General features: G+C 43.5%; 1 protein-coding gene across 2 annotated transcripts in view; it reads left to right on the top strand.

The window, feature by feature from the left end:
• KIAA2012 (KIAA2012 ortholog) overlaps positions 1–25893 on the top strand; it is a 140390-nt gene that overhangs the window by 17270 nt on the left and 97227 nt on the right. The window contains exons 4-11 of one of the 2 annotated variants that reach the window (XM_087949790.1): positions 6779–6947; positions 7541–7696; positions 9580–9773; positions 11468–11657; positions 12739–12869; positions 15343–15493; positions 17840–18088; positions 20159–20290. In XM_087949790.1, the coding sequence (XP_087805916.1) occupies positions 6779–6947; positions 7541–7696; positions 9580–9773; positions 11468–11657; positions 12739–12869; positions 15343–15493; positions 17840–18088; positions 20159–20290 (1372 nt within the window). The remainder of the gene's footprint in view (positions 1–6778; positions 6948–7540; positions 7697–9579; positions 9774–11467; positions 11658–12738; positions 12870–15342; positions 15494–17839; positions 18089–20158; positions 20291–25893) is intronic. The other variant, XM_087949797.1, reaches the window with a different exon arrangement.

The raw sequence follows: 25893 nt of genomic DNA on the forward strand, positions 1-25893 counted from the left end.
TAGGCGCTTTGCTGAAGAGCTTTGTTCAGGGTCGTTTTATAGTCAGCACAGATGCTTATTGACTTGTCTGGCTTAACTGGGATCACAATTGGGGTCTCCCATTTAGCATGGTCCACCAGTTCTAGGACTCCTTGGGCTATTAATTTGTCCAGTTGTTCCTCGACTTTTGGTCGGAGGGCAAACGGGACTTGCCACGGCTTGAGACGTACCAGGACAATATTGGGGTCTAAATTAAATGATATAAGGGTCCCCATGTACTTGCCCAGTTTGTTGTCGAAATCGTCGGTGAACTCCCGTTCCAACTCCGCAATGTCTCCCGTTCCAACTCCGCAATGTTGGGCTGGGGGGGAGATCTCTGTCGTGTGGATGCCGGCGACGCTTATTTGGAGAGGCTGGAACCATTCTCTGCCGAGCAGAGTGGGTAGGCTCCGGTCTACTATCGTGAGTGGTAGGTTCCCGCTGAAGGTGCCATACTCCACGTGTGCGGCCTTTTTTCCCAGGACTTGTATGCGGCGACCCTGGTAGTCTCTCAAAATAATGGCTTGTGGTTCCAACTGGTCACACCGTTGCTTGGGTAGGAGTTTTTAAGGGTGTCCCACAATATTATTGATATGTAGGACCCTGAGTCCACTTCCATATGACAAGGCTTGCCCTCGATTCCGACTGTGGCCATTATTCGAAAGCATCAGTGCGTCTCACTCTGGTCTGCGCGTAGTCCATGAATGTGAAATGGGCTTCCTCTCCCCTGGTGTCTTCCCTCTTTTTGAATCTCCCGCCAGGGTTCTTCTGCGCCCCCCTTGGTGGCCATGTTGTTTCGCGGGTGACGCAGTTCATCGGCCTTGCTTGCTCGTCGGTTGTGTTGCACGACATACTTCCGCGATGTGGCCTCTACGCTCGCATCTCCAGCATACGGTGTCTCTGAAACGGCAGGCTGATCGGTGGTGGTTTCCGCCACAGTTGCCGCATTCTCAGGTTCCCAGTTTCCCGGCTGGCTTATTGGACCTCAGCTTATGCATCTCTCCATCATCGTCGTTGGCTCTGGTCTCAGAGGCAGACTCGCTGGGCTGTGGCAGGCGATTGGTCCTGGTTGCATAGACTTTTCTGATCCCTCGAATCCGTGCTGCCGAGTTGTCGGAAAATTCGGTGGCTCTGGCCTCGTTGACGGCTTCTTGGAAGGAGACGTCCTCGCAGGCCAGGAGGTTTTTTTTGCAGCGTGGGATCCTTGGTTCCTAGGATGATCTGGTCTCGGATCATCCCCTTGGTGTCTGGGAATCTGCAGTTCTTTGCGATTCTCCGTAGATCTGCCATGAACGAGTTGATCATCTCTCCCTCTCTCTGGCTCCGCGTGTAGAAGTCGTAGTGGCTGGCCAGGTAAGACGGAGATGGGCTGTAGTGACTCCGGAGGGCACGCTGCAGTTCGTCCCAGGACACAGTCTGCAGATCGTCCACAACCAGGGCATCGGCCATTTCATAGATTTCGATGTCGCAGTATGTTAGAAAGAGTGCCTTCTTCTGGCATTGGGGGCTGCTTGGAGTCCATTGACCTCCAGGTGCAGGTTGAAACGGCCCATGTAGGATGACCATTTCTCCTTTGTGGGATCATAAGGGATTGCCATCAGGCAGTGGGCCAGGCTGGTTGTGCATTGGGCCAAGTTGTCTGGCAGTCACAATTGTTCTTGGTGGCGCGGGTCCAGTAGAAATGGTGTCCGAAACCCACGAGGTGTCCCTTGTTCTCTCCGTAGTTCAGGATCCCACCTTCATCACCAGTGTTAGATGGGTCTGCGCGGGAAAGGAGAGGCAGGACACAGTAGGACTGGTAAGCAGACTTTATTTGAAGCCAGTTCGAAAAAAGTTGCTCAACCGCGGCAGGCGCTGTTTTTTATAGCCGGCGCTGTCCAAAGCTTCAGCCACTGATGGGACTTTGTTTTTCCCGCCAGCAGCTGGGCCAATGAGTGAAGTCTATTAGCCGACTCCACTCCTTGGCCATATTTGGTCATATATAACACCCTCCATGTAGACTTTGACCCATTAAGGACTACTCATTGAGTACAGTTTGTCAGCCACTTGAGAATCCATCTGGTGGTGGTGCTATCTATCCCACTTTTTTCTAGCTTACCAAGAAGTAGGTTGTGGTCTACTCTGTCAAATGCCTTGCTGAAATCTAAGTATGTTGTGTCCACAGTATTTTGCTGGTTGACTAATTTAGTCACTAATTTAGTCACTGGAATTGTATTATCCCCAAGGGTGCCAATTACTTGTTAACATAGTTTAAGGGGGCAATTTGAACATTTCAAGGCTTGTTGCCTGTCTCTCCCAGCTCAACAGGTTATTGTAATGTCTCAATATGAAACATTAAAGTCAATAGGAGAGGCTCTCTTGGAGAAGACCTCACATTTGGAGGCCCCTAGTTAGGCACCGGGGAGTGCCATTAGGAATGCATTTATCTTGCAAGTGAGCTCAGCTCCCCACTTAAGAGAAAAAATGTAATTTATGATGATTTTTATTTCTTTTATCAGATTTTACATTAATAATGGTGGCTTTGGTCAGAAACGTGTTGTGTATATCAAATTAACACTACTAATAACAACAGGAGCAGCAAATGTCAATTTCACATCTAATTAAGCAAGAATCACTTTCATGGGAAAGAGGTAGCTATGTATAAACATATCTATTGCTTCATGGCTTATTTCCCTACCAATGTTTTTAGAAGTATCTTTTGGGAAAGTACTTTGATTCATTGCTTTGTGCCCTTGTTCTTCTGTCCAGAATTATGAGTTTCGGGTTTCATGAGAAGACATAGATTGCTCAGGCCGTTGTTTATGCATTTGGGAGTTTGAAACAAATGCCCTTCAATGGCTCCTTTAAATGAGATCTCAAACAGTTCAGGAATGCCTCCAGATGCTTCAGCTAGTGGTTGCCAGAAGCATTTGGCATATCTGAATACATTTCCCTTCCAGTCAATTCTCTGTTTTGTACTCTGGGAAGAGATCCATTCAAAAATACTGTCCAGCCCAGTGCAGACACCATGCCTTGACTGTGGACAAAAGATGCCTCTAAAATCACTGCCTGTGGTATGAGTTCTTCAGTGTACCCATGGATTGCATCTGTCAAAGATTAAAGGAGCAGAAAAAGAGGACTGCTGTGACGAAACAGATGAAATTCTGTGCCGATTGCCACCAACAATTAGAGTCCAGCAGGGGCACTCCAGGCGCTTTCAATGCATGTTGCTATAAGAGGAGGCGGAAAATTAAGATAGAGCATAGGCTGAGATCAGGCACAGGGTTGCCTTCTTACCAGGAAATAGTCTTAGGAGGCTGCATTTCTAGACCTTCCTTTTCAAAGCTACTCTTGAGTCTTCCAAGATGTGGATGCAGGGTGTAGAAAACTACTACTTTTCTAAATCAATTACAGACATGGAAAACATTTTTTTTTGTTGGTTAATTTATAAAATATGTGATTTATCTTCCCATTTGCATTATATGAGGTATGGAGAGTTTGTTCGATGCTGTGCATTGTATCTAAATTTTATTTTAAAAAGTATTCCCTCCCCAAAAGGCCTATTTATACTTTATGCTAAAAGTTGTAATCTGTGCAATGCAATCTCTAAGTTACTGATCTACCTCAGTCAGGAAAAAAATCTTGGACTGGATATAGCAGAGATCTGTCTTAAATAATGAGTTGCTGCCTGAAGTCTACTTCAGAAAGACTGACTCAAAGATTATCCTTAGAAGATTGCAAGGAATTTGGGAGGTAGGAAGCAGATTGGGCTAAATTGCCTGTCGAGGCAGCTGTAAACATTCTAAATGAAGAGCTGAAGTGGCTCACTACCCAATTATTCTGGCCTTTTCTCCTTAACAATTTTTCCATTAAAAAAGTGAGGAAGGAAATGTTAGGAAAGCATAGAAATATTACATATGTCAAGAAAATGTGTCCAGTTCCATAAATCAGTGAGATTTAGTGTTAAAAGCCTGTACTCCAAAGGTAACATCCATAATAAGCACTCTCCATGGGCTGCCATCCTGTGTCATTCCTATGTGTGACATCCATCGGGAATTGCGTTTAGGTCTATTTTCTGTTTTCAGGAAAAGGAGCTAAAATCAGGAGTGCCTGAAGGTAAAGTCAAAGAATTCAAGGTGGCAGCCACAACCATAAAAGGAAAGCTTTGCTTCTTTTTATATGCATCCATGCACCAAAAAAGGAGCAGGGCTACAATCATCTGGTCACAGCCATGATCTTGCATTAGTTTCAATTGAAAATGTTCTCTTTGACCAAGTATTTTAAATGGCACAATTTGAAATATTTAAATCCTTTTTTATGATTACATTTTAAATGGTTAGCCACTATGAGCATGAATGATAATGAGACAAAGTTTGAAATAAACTAGTAGTAGTGCTAAGCTCCTTCCACATTAAACTGTTACTTTCTGGACTTATTGAAGATTTGCTGCTGAAACTATAAAGTACTGGAATTGAAATGCCTATAAAATACCCTGGAGCGCAAGTGTATAAACTGAAACCTGAGAGCCGAAAATAACTGGCTGATACCAAAGAAACAAACAGTCTGCTTCGACTCAATCCACTTGAGTCATTTTCTTAACAAAGCCCCAGTACATGCTAGAAGTAGGAGGCAAAGTAACATTCAACTTAGTTAGAAACCAAGAGGTTTTGTCAACTATCTGCTTTTCCAATCTTGATTCATATGATCAAGGGACTGAAGAAGAGAAGGCCTGCCTTGCCACTGCAATTTGGAGAAGGGAATTTGAATCAGGAATGAGATAACCCAATCTCAGGACTTGGGATTTTTAAAATAAAATGGAAACTAAAGAAAATCTTGATTTATTCCAGCTTCTGATTCAATGGAATTGTCTCAGTTCTGGGACGATTTAATAGCCAATATGACAATAAAATTCACTATTCAAATCATTACAGAAGACAATTTCTGCTCAAGAAAGAAGAAAGGATTCTGAACCAAAGACACCGCCCCCAGTCATCTCTAAGCACAATCCATTCTCTTTCTGTTCCTCCAGCTTCATCTGATCAGAGACAAGATGTTTTCTAGAGCCCCACAGAATCACAAAAAAGTTGAAAATACCCAAAATATTTTTCCATAGTACATCAATCTATTAGGATGGATTTGTATTCACAAGTATATATAATATGATCATAGTCAATAATGTAACTTCTGTTCCCATGTATTCTTAAGGGTCTGAGATTAGACTCAATGTCAGCATGTGGTATCTCTAAGTAGTAGCAGAATTCCTGTGACTTGACAAGGCCCATTGTTTCTTAGTTAGAGAATTTAACTTCATAGTAATCCATTGCTGGTGGTTAGTGCTCCATCATTGGCCCAGGTCTTGTACCAATCCAACATAATTATGTGTAGGAGGGAACCCATGCTCTTCTAATTATTGTCATTTTGTCTCTTGTCTCAGACTGAAAATAAATGGCACATTGGGTGTGGAGTGGAAATAAAATGTTAGCTGCCAGAAAAAACAACCTGATGCTCCTTCCATGAGTTGAAAAAAAAAATTAAATTAAAAAGTTGCAGGCAGAAGCTTATTAATGCACTATGAAATAAGCACTTCCTAAAAAAAGAAAAGATTAGGAGGTCCTATCAGCATGAAGGTCATTTTACCCAGCAGCTGACATTGTTTTATTTCCATTCAACTTAAAGTCACTTTAATCAATAAGTCCCCTAAGTGGAATCAATTTAGGTGAGATGGTTGGTGTATAACTTTGATAAATAAATAAAGTGCTTGTGAGTCATAAAAATTATTTTCTCCTTTTTTCAGCATTGCTTCAAGAATTAACGAATATTGTCTATAAATATTACTTTAGGGTTTAGACCAGTGATGGCTAACCTTTTCCACGTTGTGTGCCAAAAGTGCGCATGTGCACACTCGCAAGCCTGCACCCATGATGCAATGCATGCACGACTCCCCCACTGCCCCTGCGCATGCACACACAACCCCCACATATGCCGCATGCCTCTGCACATGTGTGTGCGTCTCCCATACATGCGTCTCCCCCCACGCATGCATGGCAAATACCCGACAATCAGCTGGCTGACGGGGGGGGCGCATATGCATGCACAGTGGGGTTCTTCCGGGCGACCTCTGCGTGCCACTTTCGGCACGCCTGCCATAGGTTCACCATCACAGGTTTAGACAATGTAAATAGTTCCCCTATAAGTCTACTCTGGCTGGGCTGAAAGAGTCCACTTAACCTCCAGAGGCAGAGGAGAGCAAAATAAAGTTCTAACTCTATATTACCATCTTGTGTTCTTCTGAATATTTACATCCCAGATATGGGAGGCTATTTCTCACTATTCATAACTCTTTACTGTGAGGATTCCCCATCAATCCTCCAAGGAAAGCTGTCATTCATTTTCACGAATGCATCTGATTACTCAGCTTTGTAAGACAGTCACCCTACAGAAACCAAAAAGGGGGGGGTGCATATTACATACATTTGTAAATCTGGAAGTCCAGCAGGAATTTATCCAACTGAGGCTGGACAATTAGGTGCTGCTCCTAATCCAGTGAGATATGCATGCAGAGACCCCTACAGGCAAATTTACAAAATCCCCACCTGGACCCATAGTGAGGCTCTCTCCTTTATCTGTCTGTCTGAACCACTACATTGTTTCCTCTCTAACTCAGCAAGCTGGCAATACTTTCAAAAAAATGTTGGGGGGGAAACTCAATAAAATCTACTGTTCCACTGTTTATGTAGAAGCACCCATTTTGAGATTTCGATATTTTGTTTTCATATTAAAGCTGTGGCGAGATAAGAAAGGAATTGCTCAGCAGCCCTATCTGTACTTCCTGAGAGATTCAGACTGTGAGATGGACAAATCGATGAGACCAGGCTATTCAGCCAAGAGGTACCTCCTCAAACTTGCTCAGAGCTGGGATCCAAGTGTTTTGCAAAGGCTTCAGAATGCAGGTTAGTATTATAAGAAAACTCCCAAAGGTGCTTTTTTTTTTTTTCAAGAGGCAACTGACTTTCTGTTTTTTCTTTGAAGATGTTTCGCTTGTGTCCACTATCCAGTCAGAGCTGAAGAAGCTTCTTGGATGAGAAGTGAAATGTCTTCAAAGAAAAAACAGAAAGTCCAGTTGCCTCTTGGGGAAAAAAAAGCACCTTTGGGACAACCATGACCTGGATGACTGAGAATCTCCATAGTCATATTAAGAGACAGAAAATAAAATGTAGAAAATATATTTTTAGATCAGTCTTGACTTTCATTACAGAATCAGTTCAAATAAATAGAAGAAAATAGCATTGTACTTGAGAGTAGATTGAGCCCAAATTGCTTCATTCCTGCTTAATAATAATTTGCAGAGATAAAATATTTGGCTCTTTCCTCATATGCTATGCCCATCCTCTGTTTAAATAATTAAAACATATGCTTTGTGAGCAAAGTGTCTCTGTTTCAATCCATTTACATTCCTAGTTGATGTATTGCAGACAATACTCAATAGATAGATCAATGTTGAGTTATTTTACCCAACGGCAGGTGTATGCTGTATATTTTTCAGGGTATATCAGTGACCCCTTGTTGTTTAAGGAAAATGCAGCCGCTCTCAGGAAGAAGTTACAGGATCTATCAGCTATTCCACCAAAGTATAATCTACATATTTTCTACACTCCTTGTTTGTACTCACAAAGTGAACTAGAAGAACAGACTTATTCAGGTACAGTGCAAATACATATCTTTTAATTTTGGATTTTAATTTTTGCAAAGACATCCATAACAATTTAGGAAGATGTCAAAGGGGCAACACACCTGATATCATCACACAAAAGGCATAATTATATGCTTACATCACAATGATGATGGAAATATGTAAAATTATTTACTCTCCCTTTGCTGCTCTGCAGATGCCTCCAAGATTGCTGCCAGAAATGGTTTGGAGTATCTCCTATATCTGCTCCTCGTTTGGTCAGGTTTTTACATTCGTGAGATTGGAATTACTGCATTGGTTTTCAAAGTTCAAATGTGATAGGGGAAAAATTCTGGGGATATGTGACTCCTTTTTCCCCATCTGCCTGCAAGTCTGTTTCCAAGTACAATTCAATTAACTTTAATTCCCTAAGGCAGGGGTCTCCAACCCCTGGGCTGCAGCCTATTAGTCGGCCATGAGCCATTTGGAACTGGACTGTGGACATGCATCCCCACTTGCATGAGCATGGATAAGCATGGACGAGCATGCTCCATTTCCATGAGTGGTGGTGCACATGCCTGCTGCTTGTGCAAATGGAGCTGCACATGCACACCTTTGCAGGCCACTCGTGCAGAACCATCCCCTCCCCCCACACCCACCAGTCCACAAAACCAGAAAGGTTGGGGAACTCTGCCCTAAGGAGTTTTGGAACAGGATCCTGGAGTACTGTATCCTGTTTTCTATAGTAAGCCTGCCAAACTGTTAAACTCTTCTGTGATGACCCTGTTATTAAGAGGAAACCAACTGACAGGCACACGCTCAGTAGCTCATTCATCTCTTTCCCTCTCTCTCTCTCTCTCTCCCCCCCCTCGCCAGCTGAGATCAGCAGATTCAGTGAGCTGGATGCACCACTGCCACCCAGAAGGAACAGAGAGAGATGAGGCGCTGCAAGAGAGCCCATTTCTCATGTTGTTCTCCTCCCGGATGGCAGGGGCGTATTCAGCTCACTGAATCTGGCCTGCTGATCTCAGCGATCGAGTGGGAGAGGGAGAGGGAGAGAGAGGGATGAATGAGCAACTGAGCGTGTGCCTGTCAGTTGCCTTCCAGTGCCAGAGATGGTTGGGAAGGAAAGCAGCCAGGCTGCTGTTCCCATTGGGGCGCTTGGAGCAAAACGGGGCTCCTCTTGCCGTCTTACCTGATTTCCAGCCCCGTCACAGTCCTCGCCATTGTGTGCAGGGAAACAAGTTTGTGGAACTACCGTAAAAAAAAAATTCTTGTGAATTCAATCAATTAATTCCAACTTCTTGTGAGAAGTTTTTTTATGGTAGTCCCACAAATTTGTTTCCCTGAACACAACAGTGAGAAGCACAATAGAGCTGGAAAACAGGTAAGATGGCAAGAGGAGCCCCGTCTTACTCCACACACCCCAGTGGCAACAGCAGCCTGGCTGCTTCCCATCCCCGCCTCTGTCTCTGGCACTGGAAGCCAACCGACAGGCACTAACAGGTCGACAGGACTAGGGCTAGCAAGATTGTGCCAGAAACATCTCCAGGCACCCAGAGAGACAAAACCTCCGGCCCTCACTGGATCAGGTGATCTGCAGGCCGCTTGCCACAGGCTGCAGTTAAGGGGCTGAGCAGCCATGAGGAGATCGCACTTGCCGCCTCCTGCACTTCAAAAATAATAAGACCTTCCCCAAAATAAGGCCAAGTTCTTATTTCAGGGGTCAAAAGAAAATAAGACCCGGTCTTATTTGGGGGGAAACATGTTATTTAGGAGTGACCCACTGAACATGCTTAGACGTATTTATGACTAGCACAGACAAGATTAAGCTGAATCATAATTGTTCCTTGATGTACAGTGCAGCCACTTTGGTCATTTATTTCAGGGTTATGTTGTTCCTTACTTCTTAGGTCTTGGTCCTCCATTGTGTAAAAAGTCAGAAAATAAAGCCTGCCTGGTGAAAGATGATGCAGAACATAATGCAAGAGAAACAGGTCGAATCCCTTTAAGAATTTCTGTAAGAAAACTGAGTTTTCATCTACAACCACAGAATTCCAGAGAAAGCATCTGGAATCAGAATGAGGCACACTGGCAGATCTCTGAGGTATTATACTTTCTTTCCTCATCAAATAGTTTCTCTAGCTCCCAACTGCTTAATGATGTCCTCTTCCCATCAACAAAATAAACAAAGAGTTGAATGATCTTGCAGAGATGCAAGGTGGCTTGAATGCCTCAGAGGACATATGTGGGGATGTATGTATTTGCTGACCTGTTATGCTGTTCCTATTGTCACTGGGTCTGAATGGCTTACATCTGCCATTCCATAATTGTTTTTCATCAAGGTTGAATAACTGTTAAGTCACATTTTGTTGCCAGAGACAATAAACAGATTCAGTTCAAAACATAGAGCATCAGACCTCAGCAGGAAAGTCTCATGACCTGCCGGTCCCCAAGGCCTGCTGAAAAAGAGTTGTGACTTTTCTAGGGTCCACTTTAGTGAGGCTTTAAAAAGGGGGAGGAGGCTGTTCCAAAGAAGAGGGGCAGCAGTTAAAAAGCTCCTTTACTTTAGTTAGGCCTCTGTCTAATAGCTGGCTGGAAAGGAGTATATCCTAGAACAAGTGAAGGTGTGATGATGTAATGGGATGGGAGAGGGAGAACATAGGAAGTTGGAGATGAATTGCAGCCTCTCCCTCCTGCCTTTGTTTTAAGGTTATCTTACGTTTTACATACAATTTACTGCAATCACAGAGTATTATAGTAAGAAGCTGCAATCATTTTACTACTACCACTACTACTGACTATGGTACTACTACTACTATTGTGTTACAGTTATTTTTATTATTAGCACTGGCTTGATAGCGAACTCTTATTTGCTTCTCCCCTCCTTCTCAGTTTTTATAAGATGGGAAAAAATAGGGAGATTCAAAACAAAATGTGTATATCCTCATACTTAGGTCCCCAGTATACTCATGGTGAGGCTCCAAAATGATATTGGGATATAGCTTCCCCACAGATAGCGTGAGCTGAAGTCTGGGGTTCATTTAATGAAGAAAGATAAAAGGAAGTTTTGCTTTACACAATATTAGTCATCAATGTGAGAGTTTTCAAAGGGAATTGGACAAATCTGAGGAGGATACGTCAATGGCTGCTTAATGGAAGTTGAGGCTACTGCTCTGTGGTTTCTTCCCCAAACACTTACCTTAGACTGTCTACTATTGACCTCACCCCTTTTCTAAGAGGTCTGTAGGAGGCGTGCATAGGCGCACCATCGTGCCTACCGTCCCTGTCCTATTGTTTCTTTTATTTTTCTTATATGTATCCATTTCATGTATTCATAACTATGTTTATACTTATACCTATTATCTTGTAAGCAATTGACAAATCAAATACATACATAAATAAATACTTAATGACTGTTTCATTATCTTACCTGTATTAGAGACAGTATTCCTCTCAATAATAGTTGCAGAGCAACACAACCAACAGAATGCTATGAACTTAATATTGTATTGTGAGCTTTTTGTTGGTATCTGGTTGACCATTGTGAGAACAAAGGGATAGAACAGAAATGTCTTTCATCAGGACAGACTAGCAATTTATAGCACATCCAGCCATTGTTGTGGTGCTACTGTATATCACTGCAGCTTTGTCTTCCCATAGTGGTGGTTAGATGATGCTATAAACTGCTAGTGCAAGAGGACTCTTTATTTTCTTATGAATAGAACAGTTGGGGTTTTTTTTCCTCTTTGCTGGTTTTTAAATGCAGCCTTTCAAGTGGTCTTGTTTACCTCCTTTTAGGACAGTGGGGTAGAACGTCACCAAGATGGAAAGACCAAGAAGGAGTCACATAACTGTGAAATGCCAAAACAATCAGTAAATTTTCCATTATTGGGAAATACACGAATTGACACCTCTGAATTTTGTTGTGAGCAATCCCATTTGAATTTCTATGGTGGTTCCTTTCCTGGAAAAAAGATCACATACAGTGGTAAGAAGATGCTGCAAATGTATGAACCAAATTAAAAGCAACCACTATATTTTTATTTGTAGAGGCAGTGGGTAGTTGCGAACCATTAATGGCACCAGTTTTTCTGTCATTCAAATAGAGGTATTTGGTATTCCAGAATATAGGAATAAATACAGGAAATAAGATGCTGCAGGATGGTTGCATTTGTATATTTGTGTACATGACACATTGAACCACAAACCGAAATGCCAACTACATTGTACTTACTGTCTGGTAAAAATAAAGTCTGCATAATGTAAGCAGTCCAGAATCAGGAAGACCTAGATTTGTACTAGAGGAAAGAAGAACTAATGAATGAGCAAACAAATAAAAGGTTCATAGTATTATGTGGATTGAGAACATTGAGCTAATTGAGTAAAGTGCAGCAAGGTAACAGAGGATTAGCATGGTATGCACACACAGTCATTATACCTCCCTCTGCTGGAATTTTTTTAATTAAGCACAAAAACCAACAAATATCACCATGGGGCCACACTCTGCTATATTATACTTGCTTTCTAGTAAATAGCCTCTTTTATATCAGAAGTAAATACTGCAACATCTCTTACGGGATACAACTGTTTTTTGCCAGCTGATATAATGTTTGGTTGGAAACCATATTCTACCGTAATATAAAACTATTTCAGGCATTACATTGCCCAACATAGCTGCCTTTTATAATCTGAGAGCTTCCTTACAAAGAAATGGCTTAATCCTTGCTGAAATGATCAAGCCACAACTGGAACATAGTAGTGTAATTTGTATTGAACATAATAATTTGTAAATAGTATCCACCTGAGAGTTTTATACCCCCCAAAGTGTGTGGTGTGGAGTATATCAGGGAAAAAGATTGTGCTAGTTTTTTGCATGTAAACTTATAAAGGAGTATTCTGTCATGTGGGCTCCATTTCCAATGTGATATCCATAGCCAATCACCAAGTGACCACTGATTCAATCTTCAGTTCAGTTATAACAGTTTCCTTCATAGATTTTGATGAGAATTAACCATGGCTAGACAGAAGGAAGGTAATTTTGGATCTCTGTTTTCCTGTCTGTTTCATAGTTAACCAAAATCACTTGAAGAGCACAGCTAGCAGAGGAAGAAGACTTTCTGAAGACACAGAAGTGTTCCCCCTGATTAATTCAGGAGGTAGCAAAGAGCAAGATGAAATCACAAAGAAACACAGGAAGCAGGTCAGTTCTTTTGCCATTTGCCAAATCCTACTATTTTCGAGGGTGAAGGATGTCTCTGAATGCCTAAGAACAATACAAATAGTTCAAATATTTAGAATTTGTTAGCTTAATCCTAAAAAGGATTAATCCTGGAAAAGCTACACATATGTATATGAAATAAATTGGAGATTGCAAGGTGCTATATTTTACTGAAGACAAGCCTGAGGCAAGATTGGTTTGCATGGGAGATTTAAAGTATGCCTCTATAGGTCTCCTGCATGAAAAAAATCAGGAGGCAATTGTTCTAGAGCAGGGGTGGGCAAACTATGGCCCGTGGGCCACATCCGGCCCATTGGTCGTTTTAATACGGCCCGCCTCTGGAAAAAAAATATTACCCTCTGAAAAAAAAATTGGGGCCAGCCAAAAGAGACCCCGCGCCACGTGCCAAAAAATCGCACACACAACACGGAGCTGGGCAGCCGCTTCCCTGGTAGCGGGGCCAAGGCCGCCACCCGGGGAACGCCCACTGCTTTCCCTCGCCAGGGCTGGGTGGTGGCGTGTTGCCCTGCGCTGTGTGGCCCCTGCCTGGCAGCGCGCTTCTCAGCTGGTCTCCTCCTCCTTGGACATAAAGAACAAACAGGCAGAGAAGGAGGAGACCAGCCGGCTGGTTGGGGGAAGCTTTCTGCGCCGAAAGAGGCAGCTACTAATCTCCGGCTTTGCTCCGCTTCTCCAATGGTCCGGCACCACCCTGTTCTATGCGCCGGCTGCTCGGACTTGCTGGGCCTGACACATAGAACAGGGCGGCGCCGGATGTTGGAGAAGCAGAGCGGAGCCGGAGATCATTAGCCGCCTCTTTCGCAGCATAAGAAGCCTCCCCAACTGGCCAGCTGCTCTCCTCCTTCTCTGCCTGTTTCTTCTGTATGGCCGAGGAGGGGAGACCAGCCGGCTGGTTGGGGAAGCTTTCTGTGCCGAAAGAGGCAGCTACTAATCTCTGGCTTTGCTCCGCTTCTCCAATGGTCCGGCACCACCCTGTTCTTCTTGTGCTGCGAAAGAGGCGGCTAATGATCTCCATCTCTGCTCTGCTTCTCCAACATCCAGCGCCACCCTGTTCTGTGTCAGGCCCAGCAAGTCCGAGCAGCTGGCGCACAGAACAGGGCGGCGCCAGATGTTGGAGAAGCAGAGCGGAGCTGGAGATCATTAGCCGCCTCTTTCGCAGCACAAGAAGCCTCCCCCAACTGGCCAGGTGCTCTCCTCCTTCTCTGCCTCCTTCTCTGCCTCTCCCCTCTTGCTCCTCACAGTTGCCCTGAGCTGGTGCGGTTCTTTACTTGGGCAGCCAGACGCCCGCAGCAGCAACAGGCAGTTTCGCCCGGGCTCCGCTCAGGTGTCCGGCTGGGGCTGTCAGGAGTTGCTACCGCCGGTGCAGCTCCGCGTGGCTCCAGTCCCGCGTTGCCTTGGGAAGGGAAAGGCAAAACCAGGAGCCGCTGAGCCTGAGCCTCCGGTGCCGCTGCTGTCATTGCAAAGCACCGCCGCGGCTCTTCCTTTTTGCCTTTCCCTTCCCAAGGCAACGCGGGACTGGAGCCGCGTGGAGCCGTGCCGGCGGTAGCAACTCCTGACTCAGGGGGCCTCCGAGGGAGGGGAAGGAGGAGAAGAAGGAGGGGGGGGGCGATTCCCAAAAAATCTTGTGCTGACCCGGCCCGTCTGTCAAATTTTAAAAGTAAATGCGGCCCCCCGAGCCAAAAAGTTTGCCCACCCCTGTTCTAGAGTTAAGAAAATATTAAATCAATTAATTAATAAGTCTAGGAATGGAGGAGAGGCTACCAATTTAATAAATATGGCTAATGATTTAGTCTTCAGCATTCTGCGTGGCCTCCTATTCTAACATTGTTGTATCACAGGTCAACTGAAATGCAACAGTGTGTCGAGCAATTAATCATTCCCAAAGTATATCCCAATAAGAGGAAACTGTATTCTGGGGTACAATATTACAATATGTAATTCAGTGTCCCTGAGGCTGCAATTCAATTTTAATTGGAGGGAACTCCAGTGAACAGATCAGACTGTGCGTCTCATTAAAATAAAAGGGAATTAAGCCTGTTTAACGGTTTATTGCACTGCGCTCTGTACACTTTTTTTTTCATGTTGTATATATAACAGAAATTCTCTTAAATAGCACGGCAAAAAGCTTAACACAGCCTTCCCCACTGGGTACCCTCCAAGGAAATTGGACTTCAATTCTTCTGATCCCCAGACTATATTGGCCATGTTAGTTGAACTATGGAGCAATGTCCAGTATCAAGAGGGATCAGGCTGGGAAAAATGACACACATAACACACACCCTTTTATAAAATCTGTCCAAGCAAGGTAAGTGTGCATTTTTAGGCATATAATTTTGATGTGTTTTCTGTCATTTGGAACAAATTGTTTTGCAAAACTGTCAAAGATCTGTGACATTTGTTATATTAAAAGGTGCCTTGAAGCTCTGTTTTTCTCCAGGTGCCAGAATTTTGCAAGTTACCTCAAATAGCTGAAAGCTCACCTAGCATTCAAAGGGAAAAAATAAAACCCGGTGAGCTTGCAAAAGAACTTGTGATCCTTCCACTGCTGGTTCAATTGGAGTCTCCAGCTAAAGCAAAAAGCTCAAGAGGTACAGCTACACCCTTTGAATGAAGGGTGCTCATTATGGGTAGAGAGTCGGCAAAACCAAACTTCCAGAATAGGTTTGATAACTTGATGTCTGCTTAAAATATCTATCTCTGATAGGCTTGGTTTAGGTGGCTGTTCCCTTCTCGGTTGAAACACGATGCATATATCCAAGGCAGTCTGTCAGCTCATTTCAAAGGGTCCTGCTCCCACCAGCACACTTGCCAAACTCCAAACACATCTTTCTCTAGCTTTATCTTGTGGGTCTCTCTATTTTTATCTTCCAGTTCCTCATCACTACTTGCTCTCTTTTTCACATATCTTAAAGAAAACAATCTTAATCTGCCTTTCCCAAGAATGTCTTTGATTTTCTGGATTGGCATTGCCTGTTGACATAATCTTAACTAGCTTGTTTTCTTTACTATTGAGCAGCAGACCAGCCTCTTCAGCAAGAGAGTTTTTAAAGTTTTCCTCACTTCTAGCCATCAAAGTGATCTCAGGAGCATAGATATTCATGACCTAATAATTTATTCCATTAACTTACATTTATTCAAAATCTTGTACAATCCCCAAAATTGTCATTATCATAATTCACTGGATTATAATATGGAACTACCACAATCAATGAATTTTTATTTTCCCACATCAAAGGTATATAGGAAAGTGTGTCTCTAAAACAACCTATAATCTCCCATTCATAGCTTCTGATACAGTTTCAATCCTTCGTTCATACTTAAACTGAATCTTTACTACCCTGCACTGCACACATTTATCAAGTCAGTTCCACAATATCAATTTACCTTTGTCCAGATCGAGTACATTCCCTTTCTCTTAATTTTACAGACACACAATATATGTAAATTCGTATCTATTTGGGCCAGCATATTTCAAACAAAGCTAAAGTCCAGACTTACTCCAAGAATGTGCATAATGTTCAAGCCAGTTCTTTTATTTATTTTCTTTTATTTATTTGATTTGTCAATCTCTTACAAAATAATAGGTATAAGTATAAACATGAGTAAGAATACAGAAAATAGGTACAATTAAATGGGGACAATAGGACAGGGACAGGAGACATGATGGTGCACTTATGCATGCCCCTTACAGACCTCTTAGGAATGGGGTGAGGTCAATAGTGGATAGTTTGAGGTTAAAGGGTTTGAGGATGTAACTACAGAGTCAGGTAGTGCATTCCAGGCATTGACCACTCTGTTGCTGAAGTCGTACTTTCTGCAATCAAGTTTGGAGCAGTTGACATTGAGTTTGTATCTGTGGTGTGCTCTTGTATTGTTGCGGTTGAAGCTGAAGTAGTCATTGACTGGTAGGACATTGTAGCAGATAATTTTGTGTCTATGTAAATTGTGTCTATTGCTTTACCCTGGTCGAGTAGAGTAGTCCATATGTTTTTGCAGTGTAGGAGTTGTAGGTTGCAGGACAATTTTTTCCTGAAACCAAATTGTTTTTTGGAGAGTAGGTTGTTTGACTCTAAGTGGAGGGTGATGAATTGGTTAATGATTGATTCCATGACTTTGCATGTGACACAACACAGTGAGATTGGTCTGTAGTTTTCAACCAGGCTGGGGTCACCTTTTTTGAAGATAGGGATGACTGTAGCTAAGGACCATAGGTTCGGTAAGGAGCTGGTTCTGAATGATATATATATATAATGCTTAGGGGATCTGCTATGGCAGAGGAAAGCTTTTTAAAGAAGTATGCACATAATCCTTCGGGGCCAATAAATAGGGATGGTTTTAGATTACGTAATGCCTTTTCTACGTTATCTTCTGTAAAGTCAATATCTAGTAGATCATTACAGTTAGTTGTGGTACAACTATCTAGATTAACCTTGCAAGCTCAGAGATATATATGGTGTACTGTTATACTAGTTCAACTCTTATTCTTTTTGTATAAGGATTTGCACATTTCTTTGGGGGTAAATATCAATTTCACTGTTATTTAGTCAATATTATGCAAAATGGATGATGTTTTCCATTTTATTACAAGTTTACTTTTAGGCCTCCTTTTAGCTTAGTTTATGCATTACTACAATAACATTAAACAATTGCAAATGAGCTAAAATTTAATGATACCTATTACAGAGTGCATTGCGTTTTTCATTGTCAGCATTATAAGTCTAAAGTTTCCACACTTTCTGCAAGGTAGATATCAAGGCCATTGTTACATGTATATTTACCTGAATTCAGTTTATTTCTGAGTAGACATATAAATAATTGCATTATATGTGATTATACATTAATCATAAACTTTTAACATGTTAGTTTTAATTTGGATATGTTAATATTTTGATTGTGGATCAACAACTACAATGATCTGTTCCCTTACTTTGCAGGAACTTGTTTTAAAGAAGTCAAATTTGAGACGGATGTCTATAATAAGCAGTCGGCTCTTTTGCCAAATGATCTTGTTTTAGACACCAATCATAGAAACAAGCAGAAGCAAACTATCAATGACAGCCTCCTAAGGGCTTCCCAAGATACTTTTTATCTACCCCTAATAAATCCAGGCAAGTTTGCACTGAATGATGGGAAGAAAAGAAAGAGAAAAGTGTCCATTGGAATTGACAACACGGAACAAATAGGTCAGATAAATTTTAGTTAACAATAGCATGAACTTAAATGGCCATTAATTAGAATTGCTCTATTTTAAACAGTTTTTGTTCAATGGTTCCATTTTCTAAAGATTATACCCGTATTTTTCAGAGTATAAGATGCTCCAAAGTATAAGACGCACCTAGCACCTGGAGAGGTGAACAAGAAAAAAAAATCTGCCTCTGCTTCCCAGCAATTTACCTCTTTTCAGCAAACAGCCTGTTTCAGTTTCAGCACAGCCTGATTAGCAGAAGCAGCTGACTGTCGGTTGGAGCGGCCTCTCCATGATCAGTTGTTTCAGGCTGCAGGGATTGCCATAGCCTATTGCCACCTCCACATGCCCCATTTTCGGCCTCCGCATACCATTTTCAGCCTGTTTTTGGCCTATTCCAGGTGGTGGAGATTGGAATGGGCAGAAAATGGGGGTCACAGAGGCTGAAAAGAGGGGTGTGGAGGCCAAAAATGAGATGTGGAGGCCAAAAATGGGGGCATGGAGGCAGTAATAGGCAATGGCAATCCCTGCATCTTGAAACAGCTGATCATGGGAAGGCCGATCCAACTGACAATCAACTGCTTATGCTAATCAGGCTGTGCTGAAGCTGAAACTGGCTGTTTGCTGTTTGCTGCAAGGAGGCAAATTGCCAGGAGGCAAACGCGAAAGGGTGGTGACTGGCAGGTGAGTGGGACTTCGGCAACATTCACTGTATAAGAGCACAGATATTTCCACCCAGTTTTGTGGGTGGAAAAAGTGTGTCTTATACTCCAAAAAATATGATATAAATAGCTGAGTTTTCTTAAATTATATGTCAAACTTGCAAATTTACAGATATGAAGTCTGCAGATAGTCATGAATATAATCACTAAAATAGAGATAATCTGTGATGACCTGGGGCGTGGCATAAAGGCAACACAGCCAGAATAATAAGTAGGGGTCTCTTTATTAGCTCCAACTTTGCTTCTATGTTCCGGTTCCCTTCCGATCTGAAGAAAAACTCTCCCAGGAACCAGCAACAGCCTTTGACTACAGATATTCCAGCCCAAAAGGTTATAAACAGAAAACTTTAAACTATAAATTCAGCAAGAGAAGATAAGGTCTGCAGGGCAAGATAAGGAGTTCCAGAAGTGAAGTAACAGGGCAGTAAATCAAACCAGTTGGGAGGATGCCAGGAACTCATAACAGCAGCCAATATGAGATAAACTCAATGTTTGTTTCCAACAAACGCCCTCCCAAACTACCTCTCCTTTAAACTCCCTTCCCAGGTATGCCTTGTGAAGAGAATCAGGGCCCTTTCCTCCCTCGTAAGCCATGCAACCCACGTTGCTCTCTTCTCTGTTCTTCCCTGCGTGCCCTAGGACGAAGAGGGGGTAGGCCTTGGTCTTCCTCTGAACCCCCTCTCCCTTGTTCTACCTCTCCCTGCTCTGCCCAGCCTGACTTTGTCCTTCCCCAGTTTCCTCTACAGACAACGGAGCCTTTCCTGCTCCCTGTCAGCTGTTCATCCTTCTCCTCGGATTCAGACTCCAACGGGGGCATCACATACTCCTCGACTTATAACTATTCATTTAGTGACCATTTGAAGTTACAACAGCCCTGAAAAATATGACTTATAACCAGTCCTCGCACATATAACCATTACATCATTCACACAGTCACATGATCAAAATTTGGGTTCTTGGCCCCTGGCATGTATTTATGATATGCTGGGATTATATGATCATCATTTGCAAGTTCAGACAAGTCAATGGGGGAAGCAGGATTCACCTAATAACTGCATGATTCGTTTAACAACTGCAGTGAACTGTGGAACAACCATGGCAAAAAAAGGAGAAAATTGGGTGCAACTCACTTAACTGCCTTGTTAGCAATTATGGTTGTAAGTCAAGGACTACCTGTAAGGGTTTGTTTAGAAGAAACAGTAAGCTATAGAGAAATATTTAGAATTTAAATGTTGTGAATTTCCAATACTGGTTAAATCTTAGGTTTTCTCTTTATCCAGAGAATCTATTTCCATTGATATAATATTATTCCTCTTTCTCTCAACCCCTTTCTTCTTATTTTCAAGAAAGCCATAAAAGCACTTCACTCAATATCCTTCTGACAGGTTCTAATGGAGAAATTATCTGTCCATCACTCTTGAGATCTGTTCAAACTACAGATAATCCCAGGGAATTTGTACCAGCTACAGATGAAGAAGGTAAGGACAAAATGTTTGGTTTAAAAAGAATAAATTGCTCATATAATGTCAGGCAGCAGGAATAAAGAGTGTAGCCAGATTAGTTTATCGTCTTCAGACAATATTGCTTTTGATAATAATGAAATTGCTAATGTATGTGTCATTTATGTAAATTATTGTTACTCACGAGCAGAGGTGGGATTCAAATTTTTTAATAACCGGTTCTGTGGGCATGGCTAGGTGGCTGTGGCTAGGTCTCTGAGTGGGCGTGGCTTCTTTTTTTGCAGCACACCCATCCGCCTGTTTTTTTGTTTTGTTTTTTGTTTGTTTTTTTTGCCTTCCCGGGCCTCAGGCAAGCCTCCTGGAGGGGGGGCGTTTTTGCTCCCAGAGGGCTTCCCTGGGGCCCAGGAAGGCAAAAAACAGCACAGGGGGGCGGGCAGCACCCTCCCCACGCATTTCTTTTTGCCTCCTGGGCTTCAGAGAAACCTCCTGAGTGAAGCAGTAAGACAGTGAGGGAATCCCAGCACAGCTGATCATCGAAATAGCTGATTGTTGGGAGGGGGGAAAAAGAAATACCTTAAGGAGTGACTGGGCAGGGGAGAATGCAGTCAGTGATGTTGGGCATGCATGCAATGTCGCACATGCATGATAAGGACTGACTGGGCGGGGAGGGGAGGGTGGAGAGGGCAGAGCCAGCCAGGGTCATGATTTGCCGGTTCTCCAAACCACATAGAATCATAGCAACCAGTTCTATAGAACCGGTCTGAATCGGTAGAATTCTACCCCTGCTTACAAGGGGGTAAAGTCTTTTTTATCAAAATACTTTTGCTATTTGCTCAGTACAAGCAATATTTTCTTTTCTTTATAGTAAATCTCTACAGAAGCGTTGATTGGTTGATAATGTTCTATCAAATCAATAACAATAGCATTTACACTTATATAGCACTTCACCCTGCTTTACATCCCTCTCTAAGTGGTTTACAGAGTCAGCATATTGCCCTCAACAATCTGGGTCCTTGTTTTACCAACTCAGAAAGATGGAAGGCTGAGTCAACCTTGAGCCAGTCAGGATGGAACTCCTGGCTGTGGATAGATTTAGCCTACAATACTGCATTCTAACAACTGCACCATCATGGCTCAATGTGGACTCTTAGCAACTATACCGAGATATTTTTCTCCATTGCACTGTAATTGAGTCCATCCACCTTGTTATTGCTCGTTCTCTTCCCTTTCCTTCCACCTTTGCCAGCATTAGAACCTCCTCCAGAGAGACAGGTCTTCACACATATTTGAAGTTGGATAATTGGAGCCTGGTCATTTGTACACTGAGTGAGAACTCTATGTTGATTTGTTCAATGTTCCCCTCATTTGTTTCCTTGGCTGTCTATACTACCGTGTTTCTCCAACAATACGGCCTCCACCAATAGGAAGGCCCAGCATGATTTCTACGCATGAGGTGAAATTAAGCCCCACCCGCAAAATTTAGGCCTATTTAAACCATGTGTTTCCCTGCCATTTCTCACATCGTTCGTTAGAACTACACGAGGTGAAGAGAAATGGGGGGGAAGGACGGGGTGGGTGGGGAGAAAAATTGCCTTTAGGAGTGCCCTGCAGGTATCCTAGGCTAGAATACCCTGATTTACTACCGATAGAACATCAGCCGATAGAAGCTCCCCGAAGGCAGAGTCACCAGCTGCTTTGATCGGCCGGTAGAAGTGGCCTTGGGGCAAGCGCCCACGCACAATCCCCACTCCACGAGGCCATTTCTATCTGCCAACGAAAGCTCCCCGAAGGCAGAGTCCCCAGCTGCTTTAGGGCGAGGCATGGCTGCCCGTGTCCCCTCACCATTAGGCAGTGTCTTTTGGGCGATGGAACCTCCCCAAGGGCAGTCACCAGCCACTTCAATCGGCTGGTAGAAGTGGCCTCGGGGTGAGGGGAGTGTGCATGTGCACTCGTCCCGAGGTCGCTTCTACTGGCCGATCGAAGTAGCTGGTGACTGCCCTTGGGGAGCTTCCATCACTCGAAAGACACTGCCTAATGGCGAGGGGACACGGGCAGCCACGCCTCGCCCCGAAGTGGCTGGGGACTGTGCCTTCGGGGAGCTTTCATTGGCCAATAGAAGCGGCCTTGCGGCGAGGGGAGTGTGTGTGGGCACTCGCCCTGAGGCCGCTTCTTCCGGCCGATTGAAAATTAAGGCCCGGCCTTATTTTGTGAGAAACACGGTATTCCCAGGAGTCTTCTCCAATGCCAAAATTCAAAAGTATCAATATTCTATCCTGCTTCTTCAAACTTTCACTTCAATAGAGTGTCACAAGGAATACTATTGCCTGCACTATTTTGATTTTTCTAAAGGAGAAGGCAGATTATTTATATCCTGGTCAGGTAGTGATATTCTGCATCAGCCAGCCAAGCTTTTCAGAGGTATTTTGATGTAATGTTCAGAATTTGATTGAGGTTGTTGGCAAAGGGGGGGGGGGAATCTTATTTTTTTAATGTTTTTTATGCTGCCTACTCTTTTCCAATACATAAGCACATATATTAGCATTTGTACAAAATTAACAGAGCATTCCTGTGATTTTGTTAACAGTGATAGTTCGATAGGAGCCATTCAAACATCTTCATTTGTATAGAGAAATGCTTTCCATCTCAGCCTATCCCTAGTAACAATCAACAGCAATTACATTCTATAATCTCCTTGATCTCATCCATCTGTGTTATCCCTGGTCTTCCCATTCTTCTATGTCTCTCAGCTTTGCCAAGCTAGCTGTTTTTTCTAGACCATCTGCCTACATATGTCCAGAGTATGGATATTGTGCGCCCATGCTGTTCATTGCCTCAATTTGTTGTGTTTGATTGATTCAGATAGCCATTAACACCATGTCTAGATCACATAGCTAGGGTTCCTATGCACAAACACACACACACACACTTCCCAGCAAAGAAAAAAGCAAGACAGTACCATTTAAAAGCTAACATAACATATATACTCCCAGTCTTCATAGGATTGTCACTTTCAACTACTTAATACCATGTATACTCTATGTTGATAATGACCTTCACATTATCCAGTCTATGTGCAATACAATACAATACTCATTGGTCTCTCCAATATGCAGAGGGAACACCACCTGTCCAATATGAAAGCATTACCCTATCAGAATACAATAACGAGACAAGAGCCAGGAACTCGTTCCAGTGATACACATTGGAGGATTTTCTGCAAATGAAGGATACATTCTTTTTGTAATAGAGACTACTGTGCAACTAACAATACTCTTGTTAATAGGCAAATAAACCATACAAATACGAAATGGTGGCTATTCCCATCATAGGCACAAGAACCCTAACCCGGTGCTTTTTTCTCTCTCTATATTGTCAGGTCTGACTCACTAGAATGACAATAATGCACTCTCTGCAGTATTCCTATTAATGATATTTCTCCTACTTTTCATTTTTCCAAAACTAGTTTCATTACTCTTTTCCAGTTATTGTATTTGTCCAATGCTACTGAATAGTGTTTCAATATTAACTGACACTATTCATTCATCAAATAAAAAATGCATTAACCCAGCTGTCAAGGACTTTGTAATCTTCTCAGGATACAGTACATCTTACTGAGCTAGCAATACAGCTTACTGAGCTAGGAAGTGATCTGAAAGGGAGTTGTAGGCCTCTAATTGTAGAGATATAATATACAGGGAGGCTCACTCTGGCTCAAACTTTTGATTCTAAAGCTGCAGTCCTTTATAGAATCACACTGAAGTTTGTGAATTTCCACTGAACATCAGTGAGCTCTGATAGCAGTGAGATCAAGAGGGCTGCTGCTATTCTTATAATTGGGCTTCTGTGCCTTTGAACAGAAGACTAATCTCAAAACTAGACAGAAGACTAATCTCAAATAAACTAGACACCTGAGAGAGTAAAAGAATGTGATTATGGAGAGGTACAGCTTGGAGAGGTACAGCTTCTCTGCAATATAAAAGTTTTCACTGAAGCTATGTACAGTAATGCTTTGCCTTGCTCAAAACTACATCAGAGATCTTCCAAGGAGTGTGTTGTGTCCGGCGCAGGGAAAGAGACTCGGAGTCGGTGACTTAGTTCAGCTCATTTATTGGTCCCGAGATAGGCTCGGATTCTGTAAGGAAAAGCGGCGGCTTTTATTCCTTGGCCGCGGCGGCCGCGGCCAATGGCACTGCTTTGAATCTCCCGCGATTAGTTTCCACCAATTGCGGGAGATTCGCGGCGGACCAATTAGCGCGGCTCGCTCGACCAATCAGCTCGCCGTGCGTCTTGACCAATTGCTGTGCGGTTCTACAAGAATGGTAATGACCGTACAGAACACCCCTCCCCTCTTGGTCTGGTCTTACGTAACATAGTCCCGTAAGTAGGCGGGGCTACGCACTTGTCTACTTGACCTGCGCAGGTTAGTTGGTGCTTGGCTCCCGGCCAGTTCGGTCGGGTTCTGTGTTGCTCCTCGTCCTGTTGATGGAACCGTCTGGAAGTCTGAGCCGGGCCTTTCGTCGCAGCTCCCTCCCGGTCTACCCGGGCTGGTTGAGTTGCGGTCGCCGCTCCCGCCTGGCCTTTCCGGGCTGGTTGAGCTGGCCTGGCTGCTTCTCCCTGGTGAGGTGTCGAGTTGGCTGTTTGCCGGTGAGTATTCCTGGTTTCTTTCTAGTGGTGTTTGGTTCTTTGGGCCTCCCCTCCCCTCTTGGTTTGTGTTGGGGGGGTTCCCTTCTGTGTTTGTTTCTGCTTGCGTGTCGGTTGTGTTTCCCGTGGCTATTCTAGACCTTAGTTGGTCGATACGTCGTTTCCATGCTCGTCCGTCGGTTGTCTGTAGGCGGTACGAGCGGGGACCTGTCACTTGGGTTATGGTTGCTGGTACCCAGAGTGGGTCTCCGGTGAGGTTTTTCGCATATACCGCGTCGCCTGTTTTAAAGGTTCGGTCTCTGCTTGAGGAGTTTGGGGGGTTTTCCGGGTTGTATGCGGGGTGCAGTCTGTCGAGTGGGGATCTTAATTTCCTCCCCATCAATAGTTCTGCCGGGCTTTTATTGGTTGTTGTATTCGGGGTTATGTGTTGTATAAAGAGCATTTTGTTTATTTTTTCTTGGATTTCCCCGTTTTCTATTTTTTGGATGGTTTTTTTTGTAAATTGAACCATCCGTTCCGCCCTCCCGTTCGCCGCCGGATGTGCCGGCGCTGTCAACGCGTGTCGTATCCCCCGTTCCGCTAGGAATTTTTTGAATTCCAGCGAGGTAAATTGGGGCCCGTTGTCGGATACGAGGACATCTGGGAGGCCGTGGGTTGCAAATAGTTTGCTGAGTTCTTTGGTGACGGCCTCCGTGGTGGTAGTTCTCATGTTGCTTACCTCCAACCAGTTGGAGTAAGCGTCACCGTGATGAGGAAGGTGTGTCCTTTTGTGGGCCCAGCAAAATCTATGTGGATCCTGGACCATGGTCCCCTAGGGGTTTCCCATTCCAGGATTGGGGCGGCGGGAGGGCTGGGTCTGGTTTCCTGGCATCTGTTGCACGCTGCCACCCAGGCCTCGATTTGTTTGTCCATCCCTGGCCACCAGGCGTAACTTCTGGCCAAGGCCTTTGTCCTAACGATGCCCGGGTGCCCCTCATGCA

This window comes from Notechis scutatus, chromosome 1 (assembly GCF_049901735.1).
Source record: "Notechis scutatus isolate UNSWTSFEM ecotype Mainland chromosome 1, rNotScu1.2, whole genome shotgun sequence".
Classification (NCBI taxonomy): Eukaryota; Metazoa; Chordata; class Lepidosauria; order Squamata; family Elapidae; genus Notechis; species Notechis scutatus.